We start from the raw sequence: 20,922 nt of genomic DNA, 5'->3' as shown, positions 1-20,922 counted from the left end.
AGCAATCTGGCAGTCATGTTCCACCAGCTGCAGCATACTGCCAGGTTTGCTCCAGTGATGAAGAGGGAGGGGATGATGAGGTCACTAAATCCACGTGGGTGCCTGATAGGAGAGAGGAGGAGGAGGAAGTACATCTCCAGTGAGGCAGGATGCCCTCTGGGGGACCAGCTTAGGGGCAGCACACCGACTGAATCACACCGCAGAGCTCCACCTGGGGTGTGAGAGGAATGAAGGTGTAGAATTAGGTGTGTCACAGCCAAGTACTTGCAGGCACTCTGCTAGAAGTACACCCACGTCCGATTGTAGAAGGCAAATTTCCCTGCCCCAGTTGCTGGACCGTCTAAAGAAGTTCACTCCCAGCCATCCACATGCCCAGCAGTTGAATGCTTTTGGCTAAATTGCTAGCACTTCAACTGCTGCCTTTTCAGTTGGTAGACTCGGCCCCCTTCTGTGAGTTTGTGCAATGTGCGGTTCCTCAGTGGCAGGTCCCCAAATGCCACTTTTTCTCACGGAAGGCGATTCCGGCTCTCTACCGGCATGTGGAAGGCAATGTCCATGCCTCACTGGAGAGGGCGGTCAGCGGTACGGTGCATATTACCATTGACACATGGTCCAGCAGGCATGGACAGGGACGTTACCTATCTTTCACGGCCCATTGGGTCACTCTTCTGGCAGCTGGGAAGGATGCAGGACAAGGTGCAGTAGTGTTGGAGGTTGTTCCACCACCACGTCTCCAAAATGCTACTACTGGTTGTGACACACATCTCTCCTCCACCCCCTCCTCTTCTTCTTCCTCCATGGCCTCTTCCAGTGCTTTGTCCTCGGAACCAACAGTGCTCTGTAGGCATTCAAGGGTCTACGCAAGTATGCAGGCAAAAAGATGCCATGCCGTGCCTGCGCTGGTTTGTTTGGGGGACAAGAGCCACACTGGGGCAGATATTTTGTCAGCTCTGCAGGGGCAGGCCGAGAGGTGGTTGACTCCACGCCAGCTTAAGCCAGGAATGGTGGTTTGCGACAATGGCACCAACCTCCTCTCTACCCTCCGACAGGGACAACTGACCCATGTGGCTTTGTAACCAATCACAGGGTGCGCCTGTCCACCGACTCGGTTGAACACCTGACCTTCATAAAGATGAATCAGTCTTGGATCACCACCAGCTACCAAGCCCCTGAAGCTGATGTAACCAAATAATTTTTTTTTAAATGTCACATCCCTTCAAGACTGCCTATACTGATGCTGAGTGACTGTCCTGTTACGTTGACTGACTATCCTCTTCCTCTTCAATGATCCTGCTGATAGCTTAGAAGAACATTTTTGGTTCTGGGTGACGCCACCAGTCCAATTTTTCAGCCCCTGTTTAATAGGGACGCGTAATTACAAATTTTGATGCAATGCTTTGCAGCAGGGCGCATTCCTGCACTCCAACTAGAGTATCTGGGAGAGGTTGCAGTGTTGTGGCACCAGCAATCAGTGCCTAAGGCCCAATTTTTCAGCCCCTGTTTAACAGGGGCATGTAATTACAATTCTTGATATAATATTTCACAGCAGGGCCCGTTCCTGCGCCCACCGAGAGTAACTGTGAGGACTTAGTGTTGTGGCACCAGCACCACCCCCACAATCACCAAAGGCCCAATTTTTCTACCACTGTTCAACAATAGCATGTAATTACAATTCTTGATATAATCGTTCACAGCAGGGTGTCTCAGTGGTGACACATAGGCATGACAACATTTTACTGATTTTAAAGGAGACATTCATAAGAATATGCAAAAAAAATTCTTAGAAAATGCCACTTACCTTTCCCGCAGCAGGGTTTTCTGACCCAACAAACCCAATCTTCACCCTTCACGGTGGGTTCCGTTAAACCTTCAGGAGCTGGGGATCCTTGAGGAAACCCACAATCCTGGACCTGCAACAGCACCCCACCAGTAAAACTTTATGGCCTTACCAAAAAGTACTGAAACACTTTGAATGGATCCAATCCATGGCTAGCCCCAGCAAGGATTGCTCCAGAGGAGCTCAGCATAGCACATCTTTACTCGTGATCAACACCTTAGACACTGGCGAAAAAACTGAGTACTCCCAGTAGTGGGAGGGGTTATATAGGGAGGGCACTTTTTTTCTTAGGGCATGCCAATGTCCATCGCCTGAAGGTGGCCTATAACCCACATAGTAACTACTATGGCTCTGTGTCCCATGATGTACGATAAGCAAATGCAGAAGCAGACCTGATCGGACAGCCTGTGTGAAAGGGGCTTTAACCACTGAGAGGCTGCTGCACCATGCCGCAACTGTGTGCATTACACACTGTTGCTTTGCAGTTGTGGCGCAGGCCCAAATCACTTAAATAGGCCACATTTGGCAGCAGCTCTGCCTGCTGAATGTGACTTGTTGTATAAGTGTGTACTAACGTGGCCACTGACCATGTAAACTCGCAGTCAGTAAAACCACCACTCAGCTGTCTGTTTTTACCTCCTGTTGGCCGCACACGTAATTCAAACACAAAACAAACATCTGTTGAGAAGTAGTGACCTTTTTTAATGATTTTGCTAACTCAGAGATTTCATTGTAGGAGGATACATTAAAAAATAACTTCTGTGCAGCTCTACAAAGCAGAAAGCAAAACAAAATGGACGAACATACCATGTACATACATAATTACAAAAGTATGCACACAAAAAAACATAGCTCCCAACTGTCCCTGCTTTCGAGGGACTGTCCCTGATTTGGAGCAATGTCCCTCTTTCCTCCTTATTTGTCCCTCCTTTTGGTCTGATCTCTATAGAGGTATATAAAAAGCATTTGTTTTCTATCAAAAAGTGTTTTCCAGTGCTAAACCTTTCATCTCATTTCTAAATTGTTTCATTTGTAAATTCCAGAAGCCAGTATAAAGGAATAGTAGTAGTAAAAAAAAAAGCACCTGTGTTTTTTTTTGTAGAATTCTCCTTTAAGGGGGCGTGAGAAGGGGTGTGTCCTATGCCTGCATACTTTTGCTGATAGGTGTCCCTCATTCCCATCTTAAAAAGTTGGGAGGTATGAAAAAGGTCTTTTAAAACAAATAACAAACATTGATAACATTGTTTACATCACTCTGATGTTTGGATGTAAACAAATAACCAAAGTCCTATAACCAGACCTGCAAGAGTCTGTAGCTCACTTCTAACTGTCTATGCCAGTGTTTCTTTTTCTAGTAAAGGTGCCCTTGAAAAGTGTTATTTCTCCAGGAAACCTTTGTCTCTTCTGAGGTTCAGAAAAGAGAATTCACATTGTCATTTCATTTGTATATTGTTTTGTTGCATTATTAAGCTATAAATTATGTTTGTTCTAGGTTAGCTGTTACGCTTACGCCACCTACTGGCAAAACATTAATATAGTTTATATGAAAAAAATATCCAGCCACTTAGGAAGTGATGTATAAATCATCACATCCTCTTTAGTGAGGAAGTGAATAGTGATGGGAAGTTCGGATCTTTAAAATGAATCGGTTCATTTCGAACTGCTCACTGAAATGAACCGATTCAATGAATCGATTCTTCGGTTCTTCGGTTCACTTGCTGAGTCTACTGACAAGCAAGTGAACCGAAGCTCTGATTCAACCTTCTTAAATGAGTAGAATCAGAAGACTGATTCACACAGAAGGTTGGCAGGTCCTGGGGACGCTTACTTTGATTTAGTTCATCGGCGCAGAGCACAATTGTTGTCAATTGACAATTATTCCATTGTTGTCAGATTAGCGCAGTGTCATGCATCTTGGTGATACACAAACAGCTGTGTTAGGCTGGGTTCACACTTGTGCGATGCGGGAACCCTGCGATTCCACGACGGGTTCCTGCATCGCACCCGACTCGCACGACAGTTCACAACGACATATGCGAACTGCTGGGGAGTGTCATACAATGTTAATGGCACCCCCATTTCAGTTCGCATGTCGCACTGCGAAGTGTCAGTTTGGACATGAATCGAATCGCATGAGTGCTATGTGATCCGATTCTGGTGCGGACCAAAAAAAGGGTCCTGTGCGAGTTTAGTCCGAATGCGATACGATTTCAATCATACTATCTGTATGGCTGAAATCGCATTGCACGGACATCGCCTGCGATTTGCACTGCAGTGCAAATCGCATGCGATTTTGCACTATGCTGCAGTGTGAACCGGCCCTGAGCCTAGGTTTCCGCAAATTTGATGGATAGTAATGTTACCTGTGAAGTTGCCCCAGAATGCAGTTCACATGCACACAAACCCCGCTTTTCATTGAGGCTCTGTTTCCACTTGTGCAACTTGTCCTGCGACTTGGGACTGCAAAGTTGCATGACAAGAAGTACCCAATGATTTCCAATGAGTACCATTCATATCTGTGCGACTTCAAGTCACAGCGACTTCAAAGTAGTCCCTGCACTACTTTGGTCCCATTATAATGTGACTCAAGGTCCATAAACCTCCAGAATACACAGGCATGGCTTCAAGTCGTGGCAGAATCGTGCAGCTTTCTGGCTTTTCAGGCTAACGCAGCCTGAAAGTTGCACAATTCTGAGCAATTTTGATGCGACTTTAAAGCAATGCCTGTGTATTCCGGAGGTCTATGGATCTCAAGTTGCATCAAAGTGGGACCAAAGTAGTGTAGGGACTACTTTGAAGTCGCACAGATACGAATAATACTCATTGGACTTCATAGTGTACAAAGTCGCAGGACAAGTTGCACAAGTGGAAATGGAGCCTAAATGAAAAGTGGGTTTTTGTGCATGTGAACTGCATTCTGATGGGCCAACTTCCCAGTTAACATTGCTAGCCATCAGATTTTCCCATAGTCTTTACAGCGCATGCGCAGGAATGATGATCAGATTTTACTACCACTACCATGGGCGAAGTACCCCTGGTAGTAAAATCCAATCGTTAAGGCTATTTTCACACTTGTGCGACTTGAAAGTCAAGTGCTTTTGCCATGATTTTTGCCATGACTTGAAGCAATGTCTGTGTAATCTTGAGGTCTCTGCCACAAGTCGCATCAAAGTCAGACAAAAGTAGTACAAAAACTACTTTGAAGTCGCATAGATATGAACTGAACTCGTTGGAAATCACGGGGTGACTTGTCATGTGACTTTGCAGTCTCAAGTCGCAGGACAAGTCGCATGAGTGTGAAAGGGCCTTAGGCTGTCCGTACCACCTGATCACTGCTGCTACCTCATTGGTTTAGTGTATTGTTCTACTGGTGGTGACTCATGGTTCTTTCAGTGTACTGTGTTCTAAAAACAGATACGATTCTTTAACTCGGTAACTTGTACGATTCTTTAACTCGGTAACTTGTACGATTCTTTAACTCGGTAACTTGTACGATTCTTTAACTCGGTAACTTGTACGATTCTTTAACTCGGTGTACTGTCTACTCCTGGCTCTTGTTTTAAGTTTGTATCCAGTTCCTGAGTGTCACTGTGCTTTGAGTCAGCTGATTGGTTGCAGGGAGGGGCCGAGCTCTCTCACTCTAGGATCATATTACAACTCTGCTGCTCTGCTATGTACTGAGTGCAGAGTGAACTGTTTCAAACGAATCAGTTACTGAAAAGAATCGATTCATCCAGTTCACTAAAAAGAACCGGTTCAAAAGAACGATTCGTTCATGAACTGGACATCACTAGAAGTGAAACAGCCACTGGGATTAGCATGTTCAATCTCATGGCAACAGCCTAGATGCTATCTCTCCCCATCCATGGCATCGGAGGTAAGCAATCTTCTCTTTCCTCCTCCACAAGCTATCAGGGAAAGGAGTTAGTCATTTCAGTTATTATTTTATATGATGTTTACTATTGTATGGTGATCTTATATTATTCTTGTTGTTTTCAGTTTTACCACATATCATGTGTGTCATTCACATTTGTATTAAAATCTGCAACGTGCCAATAAAGACAAGATAAGATAAGAAACAGCAGTCTATTATTGTGTGCACAGAAAAAGTTATCTGCCTGGATAGCTACCCATAGACTCCGGGAGTACGGGGCGAGGCCAGGACAAAAAGTATTTTTAGTCTCAAGGCATCCTAATCTTAAGCCAGGTACACGCGAGCTGAATGTCGGGCGATAACGAGCAGTTAAAAAAAAAAAGACCGATGTATGTATGTTGATCTGTCCAACAGAAGCCGGCTTCTGTGGGACGTGCATCCCCTTGTCAGAACACAACAGCTCAGATAGGAGTAGATAGGTTTTTTTTGTTCAACCTGCAGTCTGTACCCAGCTTAACCACTTCAGCCCCGGAAGGATTTACCCCCTTAATGACCAGGCCATTTCTTGCGATATGGCACTGCGTTATTTTAACTGACAATTGCGTGGGCGTGCATCGCTGTACCTAAAAAAAAAGTTGATGTCCTTTTTTTCCCACAAATAGAGCTTTTTGGTGGTATTTGATCATCTCTGTGGTTTTTATTTTTTGTGTTATAAACAAAAAAAAACAACAATTTTGAAAAAAATAAATATTTTTTACTTTTTGCTATAACACATATGCAAAAAAATATATAAAAAACTAATGTTTTCATCAATTTAGCCCAATATGTACTCTGCAACATATTTTTTATAAAAAAATAAAATAAATCGCAATGAGCGTATATTGATTGGTTTGCGCAAAAGTTATAGCTTCTACAAAATAGGGGATAGATTTATGGCATTTTTATTAGTATTATTTTTTTTAGTAATGGCGGTGATCAGTGATTTTTTGTGGGATTGCGGCAGACAGATCGGTCACTTTTGGCGCTTTTTTGGGACCAGTGACAATATTACAGTGATCAGAGCTAAAAAATAGGCACTGATTACTGTATAAATGACAGTGGCAGGTATCTCAACTATGCTGACAAGGCTCTCAGTCTTCAAAGATTCCGGCAATCTCCATCTCTCCAAATCGATGACGTAAAAATATTGATTTTTGCAGACTACTCTATTGAAGTCTCCAAAAAACAAATGGCTTTTCAACCAATCTGCTTGGAACTTTTCAAGCTGCAAATCAAATTTTCTTTGGCATTTCCAGCAATACTCCGCCTCAAATCCCCAAAAGGGGAACAACTTTCCTTTAAGGATCCCACGGAAGCTGAAACCTTTCTACTGTCTCTGCGGATGGGCACTAGCCCCATCACCCCATCCAAATCCGCTTCCAGCCTCCGTTCTCTGGAACAGAGGAGCCCCCGAAAAGACTCTCCCAATCGCTTCCGTGCCTCTGTACCTGATCACCGCAACCGCAATTCTTTCCGTTGAAGACCCTCCAGACGCCATGTTTTGACTGCCAATCTAACTCAGGTCGTATGATAGGTTCTGTGTTTGTTACTTGTTTCAGTGCTCTTTCCTTTCAGCTTTACATTTTCAGAAACGAGAGTTGCACCTGTATGAGGTGCCTCCGGCCCATGGCCATGGGTATGGGCTTTCGGCCCTCTCCTGTCAATCTTGACCTGATTATTCAGTTTATAGCTTTACACATTCTATAGTCATTTTGTTACTGTTATGTATTGCCTTAATTTTTTTTTACTCCAAAGCACGACTGTGCTCCTATATGATTCCACTGTGTAATACCCTCCCGCCCTATGTGCATACGCCATGCCCTGGGTACTCAAACAGCCTTGTGGCATAGTGGGGCCGTACATATATCCCGCCCTAGGGGTCCTGCATGGGGAGCTACTTTACTTTACACAGTGAACTCATGTGGAACAAAGAGAAGTTCATTCAAATGTTTAAACTGTTTGTTCTCCTTCTCCCTCCTCACCCCCGCATTCCCTCCTCCCCCCACCTCTCCTTGTTCTGCTTTATACTTATCCTACTCCCCTCCCCACAAGGGTTCTCCAGACATGCTCCTCACACCGCCTCACTGCCGAGCAATACCTTGGCCACTTATATTTCACTCACAATGCTAGCATCTCTCACTATATACATCCGCCTTTCCCCACAATCTTAGGGTAATTTCATGGAATGTTAAGGGCCTTTGTTCTCCCCACAAGAGAATGAAGGTCCTCCGTCATCTTAAAAGACTCAAAACAGACATAGCCCTGTTACAGGAATCCCATCTTCGAGCCTCTGACTTCCATCATATGCAAAAACTGTGAGTTGGAACGGTCCTCAGGGCTCAATCACCAGGTTGTAAAGCGGGTGTCCTCCTCCTGATTCATAAGAATCTCCCCTGCACAATTCTCTCCTTGCATAGAGATGACCACGGGCGACTTATCACGGCAAGGGTTAAGATAGGTTCTAAGGAACTACTGATTTCTAACATCTATGCCCCCAACAGCCCCTCTAAACAATTTTACAGTGAGCTTTCCTCCTGGCTGCTCAAATGTACCCATTTACCACACCTAGTCGGGGGGGACTTCAACAATGTCATGCATCCTTCAGAGGACAGGTATTCCCCTACACGTCCCACAACGGGTCCAGTTCCATCCATCCCCACCCTATTTGCATCCACCATGGAATCCCTCCACCTTACAGACCTTTCCCACCCTGTAGACAGAGACTTCACTTTCTACTCCAACCCTCATAAAATCCTTACTAGACTTGACTACTTCTTCAGCTCCGACGACCTCCTCCCCTTAGCCTCAGACTCGGAGATATGCGACATATCTATCTCCGACCATGCCCTGATAGCGATCTCTCTGGACAAGTTGCACCTACCACCCCACCCCAATCTCTGGCGTTTTCCTTCCTTCCTTCGCAATAACTCCGATTTTCAGAAATACAGGGAACAGGCATGGTCAGATTATTCCAGTACAAATGCCCCTCACACGGAGGACCCTAATTTATTTTGGCATGCTGGGAAAGCTTATCTTAGGGGTTGTATCATTTGCTACGCTGCATCTTTCAAACGTAATGCACTGAGACACTACAAGTCAGCCAGTCTCAGGTTGCACACTGCCCAACGCAATCTTACTTCCTCTGACTCCCTTAAGGACAGAGACGGATGGCTGGCCGCCAAGTATGCCTTCGATACCTGGGCAGATACCCTTGAACTTACTAAGAAGGCTCACCTGGATGCCACCCTCCACAAATTAGGCAACAAAGCTGGGAAACTCCTCTCCAGACTCTGTAGGGGAATGCACCGACCCACACATATCACCTCTTTATTGGACCACACAGGACACACTCGCTCTACCCCCCAAGCTATCCACCCAGCTCAATCTGGCTTTGTAAAGGGCCACACAGCCACTTTGAACATCCAAAAAGTTTTATTAGCCCTTGAGAAAGCCAAACAAGACCCCAAAGGTGATTATGCCACTATCACCATAGACGCTGAAAAAGCCTTCGATAATGCCAGCTTTGAGTGGCTCTCCATGTCCCTCCTCAAAATGGGTTTCTCTGGCCCTTTCTGCCACCTCATTAACTCAATGTACACATCCCCCACTGCCAAATTAGTTGCAGCGGAACTTCTCTCACTGGGCTTCCATCTCCACAAGGGTACGAGACAGGGCTGCCCACTGTCGCCACTTTTGTTTAATATCGCTTTGGAACCTCTCTCTAGGTACCTGTCCCAAATTGCCCCTCTACATGGTATCAAGATAGGTGACAGGGAACTCCGTACATCTCTCTTTGCTGATGATGTTCTTATCTTCACCTCCAACCCTTCTACAGATATACCTTCCATTAAACCAGTATTTGATGAATATCGACTATGCTCCGGGCTTCGTATAAATTATTCCAAAAGTGAAATCCTCCTCATCGGCACCCAAGCCACCCCCCCCGGACTAGTCAATCCATATTTTCAGTAGCCCCCTCTCACATCACCTACCCTCCTCTCTGTACCAGCTGAACTATCCTCCCCTCTTGCCAAAAATAACACAGGAACTGACAAACTGGATGGATCTTCCCCTCTCGTTCCTGGGAAAGTGCCACCTTATCAAAATGGTAAGCTTTCCCAGACTCCTTTATCCCACGCAAACTTTACCTCTACTCCTAAAACACAAGGATATAGCCTTTTTAAACTCCTCTATATGTAGGTTTCTATGGTATGGCAAACGACCCCGCATTGCTTTTAGAAAATTGCACCTTCCCAGGGGCGGCGGGGGCAGGGGCATAACTATAGGGGGTGCAGCAGTCGCGACCGCAACTGGGCCCTGTGCTGCAGGGGGCCCATGCAGCCCCCTCTACATATGGCCAGCAGCAGCATAGGCAGCTAGGGGTACCAGTGCACCATGCACACGGGTGGCTGGAGGTGGAGGGTGGCTAGCAAAGCTCCATGCTCGACTATCACTCTGGCTGCTCTTTAGTTGTGCATTCCCCGCATGACCTGTGTCCTTGGCTGGCTCCTCAGAGTACCCCTCTCCTGCTCCATGCATTGCCGCTCAGTCCGATGTCTGTTCTCCCCAGCCAGAGTCCGCCCCCCCCGAGTCCGGCCCATACTGCACTGCATACTTCTCCCGGGTAAACAAACTCAGCACACAGATGCAGTGCAGCCCTATGAAAGCCGGCTCCCCAGAGGACACTGCAGGCTTGTCTGCCAGCCCCCCTCCTCCCCCGTCATACACAGATGATGAAAGGTCTTTCTGGGAGATATGCTGATCACCCGTCCAGCACACTGGATGGAGCCCAGGCCAACATGGATGAGTGTGTGGCCTGCAGCTTGGTCATGGTGAGTGAGAGGACCCCATCCCCCACACACCATTACTTCTCCCCCCTTCTCATGTGGGGACAGGGACCCCTTCTCACCTGGGGGCAGTAACTTCATCTGCCCTGGAGAAAAGGACCTCATCTCTTCTGGGGACGGGGACCCCATCCTGCCTAGGGACAGTCCCCCAATGGGTCACCTAAAAATAAAATAATAAAATAATAAAAAAAACTACTGATGCCAGTGGTGGAACTACAGGGCTCACAAAGGTCATAACTGTGACCACGCCCTGGAGTTCCACCGCCGGACTTGGAGGGAAGGGCCCTGGCTGGGGTTCAGGGGGGCCCTTCATGGTTTCTTGCATCTGGGCCCTGAAGGTTCTAGTTACGCCACTGGGCGGGGGTATTAGTCTTCCGAATATTCGTCTGTATAATTTAGCTTGCTTGTTAAGAACCAGCTTGGATTGGATAACCCAATCCTCCAGATACTCCAATCATAGCTTGGAATCTGCAATGGCACACCCTTACTCCCTGACTGCTCTCCTACACAGTAGGTTCCTCTCCCCTTCCAGCATAACCTTCTACTTATCAAGCTTCCTCCTTATATCTCTCCGTATCTGCCGATACAAGGGAACCCGAGTTTCCTCCCAGGATTACATTATAACTCTCTTTCTCAGACTGGCGGAAGTGGGGTCTCTCACATTTCTCTTCCCTGTGCAACCCAGACACAGGCAAACCATTAACTTTTCAATCCTTGGCAACCCCTTTTCTCTCCTCCCCGACCCACTTCTTCCATTACCAACAATGCCTCAGCTTCCTCACATATGCCTGCAAAGAGGGACCCCAAAGATTCCAACCCAGTTTCATAGAAAAGTTAATTCAAGACGATCAATTTAAAGTCTCTGATATATACAAACCTCTTCTACAAAAATCATCACCCTCAATATCTTCATCCTCTATTGCCAATTGGAGCTCTGTCTTCCCCGATTCCAATCTAATGGACAAAATCCTTCTCGGTCTATGCAGAGTGCTATGTCTAACCCCTGACGATACCTGGAGAGAAACTCAGCTCAAGATTGCCCACAGGGCTTACATTCCCTTTTTGGCTCACAAAACAAATCGAGATGGAGCATCCTGCCATCTTTGCCAACAACCGAAGCCATCTCTCTCACATCGCTTCTGGTCTTGTCCAGCCATCTCTATTTTTTGGGACCAGGTCCTATCCTTTATTATAATATAGTCACATACTGCAGTTACCTAAGTATCTCTTACTCTTAATCTTTGGATATTGGGACCCTCTACTGTTGCCGTGGTCTCCACCCCCGAGGAACGGCCCCTCAAAGGGATCCCTCCACATTCCACACCCACAGATTGGATCTTGCTATGTCTCCTTATCGCTTGACGGCTCATTATCCAACATTGGCTCTCGCCTCAAGGCCCTCCTATCAAACAACTACGCAAACAACTCCTCACTCTACTGTTCAGCGAAAGGCTTCTCACGGACTTCAAACAAATTAAGCAAAAAACATTGTTCCTCTCCAGATGGCAGCCTTTTATCCTCTCGGCTCTGTCGCCATCTGATCAATCTGCGATGGAACATTTCTCATTCACATATGGCAAGCCACCCACTCACCGCTGAAATATGATAACTTTTGAATGTTCGGTACCTTCAACACTCCCCCCTTGGTCATTCTGGATCTATTGAAAGAACCCTCCTCATCATGATAACATTCTCCTCCCCCCTCCCTGCACCTACCCCCTCCTCCTCCTCTTCCCACACCCCACCCCCCCTTGTTTATCCCAGGTTCTACCACTTAACTCTTTATTGGTACCTGCCATTGGTTGGATTTAAAGTATAGATCCATATAGATCCATCCAGTTAGTCCATTTTCCCACATCTAGGCCTCACTCTTGCTGGATCCACATTACCTTCCTCGTATCTTCGTTTATATACTTTGTAATAATAATACTAATACTAGTCATTGGCTCTGCTAATGTTTAATGTCAGTAGTATTGTATTTTGTTATTACTATATTTTGTTATTTCAAGAAACTGCACTGGATCTGTACTTTAACATGCTTGTACTTGATCTTAATCCCCAATAAAAAAAAAAAATGCATACATACACACGCATGTAAACACACATGTATGCACATACACACAAATATATGTCTTAGCTGACCATCTCTGTAGAACACGCAGCCATCCCAGCATTAGTCTACACATAGTTTCTCTATGCAACCAAATGGTTAATGATTACAAGCTATGGTCGGGTATATAAAACTGAATGGGTGGCGTATGACTCCACCCTCAGATGATGTCCTGAATGATGAAGCGCATCAGGGTGGAGTCATACGGGCGTAGTGATGCCAGCAAACACAGAGAACATGGCCGATAACCCCGCTGATGATACTACTGAGAGCGGTAGGAAATGCCATTTGATCTGTGGGAAAGAAGCTGATTTAAAAAAGTGAATACTGTTTTAACACTTCTTTTATTTTGTAAGTGCACATCGTTAAGGGGGAATTGTTTTATAAATGGGTATTAAAGTTGGTTTTTAAATGAGATTACGATATGTCCATCCCTTCCTTTTTTTGATTTCACTGGCTGTTTGGAGCGGGTGTGCTGGATTAAGGAAAAGAGGATTTCTGTGGAGACAGTCCATATTTGTGGGATAGATATGCAAAGATAAAAGCATTTATCTGGTAAGAGGCTTTTCACAAGGGAGTTCCTTTACACACTCCCCCCTTTGGTGCCAGCAAAATCCTCTCCTTAAGTGTGCTATATGGACTGCTTTATAACAATATTCATTTAACATTGTGTATGGACTTCTTTTTCTTGTTGAAAGAATATGTGTTAAATATGATCATTCGCAGTATGTGAAGGATTTTATGTTTATTTTGAGCGCTGCCTGAGTCCATAAGGGCTCCTATGTTGATACACAAATATAAACACACATACACACACATACTGTACATATAAACCCACACACGCATGTAAACAGAAACACACACACACACACACACACACACATACAGGCAGTCTTTTTAAAAAGTGCTGTACCTTCACCCTCCCTGTCAGGTACTGTACTGTAGGTGGAGGTAGAGAGCACAGCACACACTGTGAACGACACCTCTTCCTTGCTTTCACTTTCTTAGGTGTAAATTCAGTCCGACTGAGCTCCCACAGTGCTGATTTACAGTTCAGCTGAGGATTGGGGAGCTGGGTCTCATATCACAGCTAGGGTGCCCACATGTCCCAGATTGCCCGGGATTGTCCCTGATTTAAAATTTTTGTCCCGTGTCCCGGGCACCTTCATTCCGGGACAATACAGTGTCCCGGAATGAAAAAAAACAGTGACCACCAGATCAGTCCGCTCCACGACTTTGCCTGTCTGTCGCCGTGGCGCCGCCACAGTCACACTCACTTGCATCTCACAGTCACAGCACAGGAGGATGACTTGTCATAGGCTGGCAGTCTGGTTGCTAGGCTAGGGGCCGCCCCGCGTCTAGCAACCAGTGACCTTAGCTGAGGCCTGAGGGGCGGGCTGACAGGAACTGGTCTGGCACTGGCAGTCAGTGTGGGCAGTGCACCCCCCCGCAGGCCGACCGCACAGTACGTACGTACCCCAGCCAGAGTCACGCAACTGACGACACAGGGACAGAGCGCCACACTTAAATTTGTCTCCTGAGCAGCCAGCCAGCTTGAGTCTCCTTGTCCCAGAGTCCTCCTCCAGAGTCCAGGCTCCTCCCACCCACGAGGTCCCCAAGTTTGCCTGCAGTGATTTAACAAACGTCCAGGAGTCCAGGATAGTGTACTATTCTGCTGCTGTCCCCCTCCCCCTCCATTCTGCTGCTGACTGTCCCCCTCCATTCTTTCTGCTGCTGTCCCCCTCCGTTCTTCTTCTGTGTCCCCCTCTGTTCTGCTGCTGTCCCCCTCTGTTCTTCCTCTGTGTCCCCCTCTGTTCTTCCTCCGTGTCCCCCTCTGTTCTTTCTCCGTGCCCCCCTCCGTTCTGCTGCTGTCCCCCTCCATTCTTCCTCCGTGTCCCCCTCTGTTCTTCCTCCGTGTCTGGCTCCGTTCTTCCTCCACGTCCCCCTCTGTTCTGCTGCTGTCCCCCTCCGTTCTTCCTCCACATCCCCCTCTGTTCTGCTGCTGTCCCCCTCTGTTCATCCTCCGCGTCCCCCTCTGTTCTGCTGCTGTCCCCCTCCATTCTTTCTCCACGTTCCCCTCTGTTCTGCTGCTGTCCCCTTCTGTTCTTCCTCCGTGTCCCCCTCCGTTCTGCTGCTGTCCCCCTCTGTTCTGCTGTACCCCTCTGTTCTGCTGCTGTCTCCCTCCAGTTTTTCTCCGTGTCCCCCTCTGTTTTGCTGTCCCCCTCTGTTCATCCTCCATGTCCCCCTCTGTTTTGCTGTCCCCCTCTGTTCTTCCTCCGTGTCCCCCTCTGTTTTGCTGTCCCCCTCTGTTCTTCCTCCGTGTCCCCCTCTGTTTTGCTGTCCCTCTCTGTTCTTCTTCCGTGTCCCCCTCTGTTCTTCTTCTGTGTCCCCCTCCGTTCTTTCTCTGTGTTCCCCACTTCCCCTCTGTTCTGCTGCTGCCCCCCTCTGTTCTTCCTCCGTGTCACCCTCTGTTATTCCTCCATGTCCCCCTCTGTTCTTCCTCCGTGTCCCCCTCCGTTCTTCCTCCGTGTTCCCCTCTGTTCTTCCTCCGTGTCCCCCTCTGTTCTTCCTCCGTGTCCCCCTCTGTTCTTCCTCCGTGTCCCCCTCCGTTCTTCCTCCGCGTCCCCCTTTATTCTGCTGCTGTCCCCCTCCGTTCTTCCTCTGCGTCCCCCTCTGTTCTGCTGCTGTCCCCCTCCGTTCTTCCTCCGTGTCCCCCTCTGTTCTTCCTCCGTGTCCCCCTCCGTTCTTCCATGTCCCCCTCTGTTCTGCTGCTGTCCCCCTCCGTTCTTCCTCCGCGTCCCCCTCTGTTCTGCTGCTGTCCCCCTCCGTTATTCCTCCGCGTCCCCCTCTGTTCTGCTGCTGTCCCCCTCCCTTCTTCCTCCGTGTCCCCCTCTGTTCTTCCTCCGTGTCCCCCTCTGTTCTGCTGTCCCCCTCTGTTCTTCCTCCGTGTCCCCCTCCGTTCTGCTGCTGTCCCCCTCTGTTCTGCTGTACCCCTCTGTTCCCCCTCCGTTCTGCTGCTGTCCTCCTCTGTTCTGCTGTCCCCCTCTGTTCCCCCTCTGTTCTGCTGCTGCCCCCCTCCAGTTTTTCTCTGTGTCCCCCTCTGTTTTGCTGTCCCCCTCTGTTCTTCCTCCGTGTCCCCCTCTGTTTTGCTGTCCCCCTCTGGTTTTCTTCCGTGTCCCCCTTCGTTCTGCTGTCCCCCTCCATTCTTTCTCTGTGTTCCCCACTTCCCCTCTGTTCTGCTGCTGTCCCCCTCCGTTTTCCTCCGTGTCCCCCTCCGTTCTTCCTCCATGTTCCCCTCTGTTCTTCCTCCGTGTCCCCCTCTGTTCTTCCTCCGTGTCCCCCTCCGTTCTTCCTCCGCGTCCCCCTCTATTCTGCTGCTGTCCCCCTCCGTTCTTCCTATGCGTCCCCCTCTGTTCTGCTGCTGTCCCCCTCCGTTCTTCCTCCGTGTCCCCCTCTGTTCTTCCTCTGTGTCCCCCTCCGTTCTTCCGCGTCCCCCTCTGTTCTTCCTCCGCGTCCCCCTCTGTTCTGCTGCTGTCCCCCTCTGTTCTTCCTCCGCGTCCCCCTCTGTTCTGCTGCTATCCCCCTCCATTCTTCCTCCGTGTCCCCCTCTGTTCTTCCTCCGTGTCCCCCTCCGTTCTGCTGCTGTCCCCCTCTGTTCTGCTGTACCCCTCTGTTCCCCCTCCGTTCTGCTGCTGTCCTCCTCTGTTCTGCTGTCCCCCTCTGTTCCCCCTCTGTTCTGCTCCTGCCCCCCTCCAGTTTTTCTCCGTGTCCCCCTTTGTTTTGCGGTCCCCCTCTGTTCTTCCTCCGTGTCCCCCTCTGTTTTGCTGTCCCCCTCTGGTTTTCTTCCATGTCCCCCTTCGTTCTGCTGTCCCCCTCCATTCTTTCTCTGTGTTCCCCACTTCCCCTCTGTTCTGCTGCTGTCCCCCTCTGTTCTTCCTCCATGTCTCCCTCCGTTCTTCCTCCGTGTCCCCCTCCGTTCTTCCTCCGTGTCCCCCTCTGTTCTTCCTCCGTGTCCCCCTCTGTTCTGCTGTCCCCCTCCGTTCTTCCTCCATGTCCCCCTCCATTCTGCTGTCCTCCTCCATTCTTCCTCCATGTCCCACTCTGTTCTTCCTCCGTGTCCCACTCTGTTCTTCCTCCGTGTCCCCCTCTGTTCTTCCTCCGTGTCCCCCTCTGTTCTTCCTCCGTGTCCCCCTCTGTTCTTCCTCCGTGTCCCCCTCTGTTCTTCCTCCGTGTCCCCCTCTGTTCTTCCTCCGTGTCCCCCTCTGTTCTTCCTCCGTGTCCCCCTCTGTTCTTCCTCCGTGTCCCCCTCTGTTCTTCCTCCGTGTCCCCCTCTGTTCTTCCTCCGTGTTCCCCTCCGTTCTTCCTCCGTGTCCCCCTCCGTTCTTCCTCCGTGTCCCCCTCCGTTCTACCTCCGTGTCCCCCTCCGTTCTTCCTCCGTGTCCCCCTCCGTTCTTCCTCCGTGTCCCCCTCCGTTCTTCCTCCGTGTCCCCCTCCTTCTTCCTCCATGTCCCCCTCTGTTCTGCTGTCCCCGTCCGTTCTGCTGTCCTCCTACATTCTTCCTCCATGTCCCAATCTGTTCTTCCTCCATGTCCCCCTCTGTTCTTCCTCCGTGTCCCCCTCTGTCCCTCCTCTACACATTGCATACCACCTGTCTAAATTGGTTACCACTGTTTGCTCTTTTTCCCCTAAAATGGGCAAAAAAAAGTATCAAAAACCAACTTTTTTGGGCGGGTGTGGGGGGAGGGGGTGTCCCTGAATGGCCATTTGGAAATGTGGTCACCCTAATCACAGCCCTTCTCTACCGGGATACCACGGCACCCCTGGTGACCTCAAGCAGCACCCTGTTTGAAAAAGGCTGCCCTATAGTCAATAGTAGGCAGCATAAGTTTGTAGCCAGAAGCTAGAGGTTTGCTTGAGGTGTGGAACTCTGGCCAAACCCCCTATAAATTATGGGTTGCTCTTAAACTCTGCTTTCACCTCTGCTCTTATCTGTTTGCAACTAAAGCTGGCCATAGATGGATCAAAATGTGTCTGTACACATGGAGGGCATGCAGCACAGCACAAGGCTTGATGCAACACATGTACACAATGTTATCAGGTGTACATGTACTGTAGTACATGCACATGTTATAAAGATTGGATCAACTTACATAGAAACTTCTTGTTTATAATGAGGACATTGTGCTGGATTTATATATTATTATATGCTTAAAATTAATAGCCTTCTGTGATTGATACAAGAGTTTAGCACTGATAATGCCTATATCTCCTTAGGGTGTGTAGACATATTTTTTAGAACTGCTTGTTCTAATATGGAGAAGTTTATTTTTTTAAAACATTTGTAAACAAAAATAAACTTACAGTACATACTTCAGACTCTTCTGCTGAATCAAAGGGTCTCTGTAATGAGTCTCCAAAAATTCCAGCACACAGAGAAACTTGTGTTGCTCTTTGCCCTAGAGGGCCACTCGACAGGTAATCTCTAACGTCAAAGGGTTGTGAGCTTCCAGTCAAAGGTGATGTATCATTAGGTTCACTTGCTCTGCGTGGTCCAGACATTGCTTGCAAACTAGCTGGACTAGACCCAAAAGCGAAGAATGATGGAAGCTGAACATTCTGCAAAGAGAAATCAGCTTCCTGCAATAAAACAAATGATTACTTGATGATTGTATTGCTTAATCATTTAATTCTGCAGTTTTAACACATTAATATAAAAATACATTTATATCATACCATTTGTCCCAAATAAGGGATACAGTTGCATATGGGTAGATCAACTTTTTTTTACAGGCCAGTTACAAACTCTTACTGTGGTGGGATATGGTATCAACCAGGCTAGCTAAATTTACCCACCTCTGATTGTTGTTTTCGGTGCTGTGGTTTAGCTGCCACTTTGGTGCCTGTATGGTAGGACTGAGCACAGATCAAAAGATTATGGATGAGGATGTAGCAATTGATTTATGCAGTCTTGAGAAACAGCATCACTAAAAATCCATATGAGGCATTGCTTAAAGAGGAGAGCCAGCTTTAAATTTTTTTTTTTTTAAAGTCAGCAGCTGTAAACACTGTAGCTGCTGACTTTTAATAAGCAGACTTACCTGTTCAGGGCGCCCGTGATGTCGGCCGCCTGAGGCTGACCCATCCCTCGGCTCTCGGGTCCCGGCGCCACCATTTCAACTAAGGGAAACAGGCAGTGGAGCCCTGCGGCTTCACTGCCCGTTTCCTACTGCGCATGCACGAGACGCGCATCGCTTTGTGATTGGGGGGGCGCGCTGTGTTCTGGGACACACAGTTCCCCGAACACACAGCGCCCCATTACCCAGAAGAGGCCGCACGGAGGAGAGAAGACCGAAGATCACTGTAGAGGAGGAAGAGGCAGATTAGGACGATATGCCTAGCAACAGGCATTTCTGGTAAGTTTAAATAAAAAAAATTTTATTTATTTTTTTCTGATTTTTTGCTAACTTTTTATGTATTTTTGTTTTTCAGGGTGGCCCTCCACTTTAATCTTAAACCCAATTCATGCACTGCAAACCTATTTAAGATGATATATTTTATTTTTACGACTGCCAAGTAAACCTCTGCAAGAATTTGGAAATCAGGGGGCCCAGCTATCACACAGGCCAAAATAAACATGTCATAGTGTTTGGTCAATGAAAAAGTATCTGCTATGGTATGAGAAAGTAGAGAAATAAAAATATAACCCCTAGATTTTAAATTATTTGGGGGGGGCGGTGATCAAAATTACCTGTTGTGGTCACTGTAACTGGCTTCTAGCTATCACTCGGAGATCCACCCTGTGGGTGTGGGACAGCCCTTGGGCCAGCTCCAACACAGTACTCGTTCCCCTCCTGTCCACTCCTCTTTTTTTTTTATTCTCATTACTTTTCTTACTTTTTTGCCTGGACTATGTCTGTTATGTTTCACAGGGCTCGCTATCTGTTATGGGGTTCTTTTCAACCCCCTTTCATGGGACAATGTAACTTTGTATTACATTTATGCTTCCCTTACTTTTTTTTGGGGGTGGGGGGCTTGACTCCCTTACTTTATGTGCCTTCTCGGTGCTCACACTCTTGCTTCTCATCTTTGGATGGAAGAATGGTTGTCATATTTTTTTTGTGGGCCGGAAAATAGTTCTGAAGTTATAGGTGCCTATTGTTTACCATCAATGTAAGATTGCAGTTGTTTCCTGTACTGCAGTTTAATCATAGGCCAATGTAAAATGTACTGTAGCCCTTGTTTGATAAGTATACTATCACTTTTCTAAAACCTCCAATAAAAATGATTGAAACTGAAAAAATTAGATATATTAAAAAAAGACTAAAAAAGATAACTCTGTTGGTTGTGTCTAGTACTTTCTTTTATATAAAATAAAAAAACAGCTTTTGCTGCAATGCACTAAATCTGAAGCTGTCCCTTGCAATAATTTCTATCCACCACTAGGTATAGTAAAAAGAAAAAAGCTGCGCTATTACTAAACCCAACTCTCAAGCAGCAGCTCAAATCGTTATACAACGCCACACAAAAATCTTTAAATATAAGGAGCTACGCTAAGAAATGAAGAATTTTTTTTTTTATATAATTGATTACTAAAGTGAATAAATTAATCACCTGTGCAATAAACAATCTAAAAAATTATTGATATTAAAAATAATATAAGCTACCTACACGATAATAACGTGACAAACTACCAAATGAAAACCACAATTTCATACAACATGATAATTAGTGAAAAAAATCAACTAAAAAATTCCATTAATATCAGGTCACCTGAGACCAGGTGACAGCTGCACTCCATAGGAATCGGAAGTGCACCGCTAGGTAGTGGACCTTAGGACTGACTGCTGTGGATTGTACCCAGGGAGATTCAGGACACAGGTCTACAGGATCACTAACACAGATCCTAATGGGAGCTGGAGCATAGATTCCCCAGGGTGCGGAGTCAGCGGGTGTTCGCCAGAGCCTCCAGTGGTGAGGATGGACTTCGCTGCAGTCTGACTCCAGGTCGCGACCCCTAGGGTCTCACAGCTCACGCTCACAGGAGACTACAGGAGAAGGAAGCAGCAGGCTGGAACAACAAGCATAGTAAGGGGATACGGCAGAGGTCAGGGCAACTAGCAGACAGGAACAACAGAGTACACGCCAAAGGTTCAGGGTCACAGGCAGACTGGGATGGTCGGAGACATGCAAAAGGCAAGGTCACAAGCAGACAGGA

General features: G+C 47.3%; 1 protein-coding gene across 8 annotated transcripts in view; it reads right to left on the bottom strand.

The window, feature by feature from the left end:
- Positions 1-20,922, bottom strand: part of PARP4 (poly(ADP-ribose) polymerase family member 4) — a 716,724-nt gene that overhangs the window by 63,181 nt on the left and 632,621 nt on the right. For 3 of the 8 annotated variants that reach the window (XM_077483981.1, XM_077483988.1, XM_077483984.1), the window contains 2 exons: positions 18,561-18,620; positions 18,069-18,344 (listed from right to left, as the gene is read on the bottom strand). In XM_077483981.1, the coding sequence (XP_077340107.1) occupies positions 18,069-18,344; positions 18,561-18,620 (336 nt within the window). The remainder of the gene's footprint in view (positions 1-18,068; positions 18,345-18,560; positions 18,621-20,922) is intronic. The other 5 variants (XM_077483982.1, XM_077483983.1, XM_077483989.1 and 2 more) reach the window with 5 other exon arrangements.

This window comes from Lithobates pipiens, unplaced genomic scaffold, assembly GCF_037356315.1.
Source record: "Lithobates pipiens isolate NorthernLeopardFrog02 unplaced genomic scaffold, aLitPip1_a1.2 Scaffold_16, whole genome shotgun sequence".
Taxonomy (NCBI): Eukaryota; Metazoa; Chordata; class Amphibia; order Anura; family Ranidae; genus Lithobates; species Lithobates pipiens.
The sequence above is the reverse complement of the archived record's forward strand: the minus strand, read 5'-3'. Positions and strand labels throughout refer to the sequence as shown.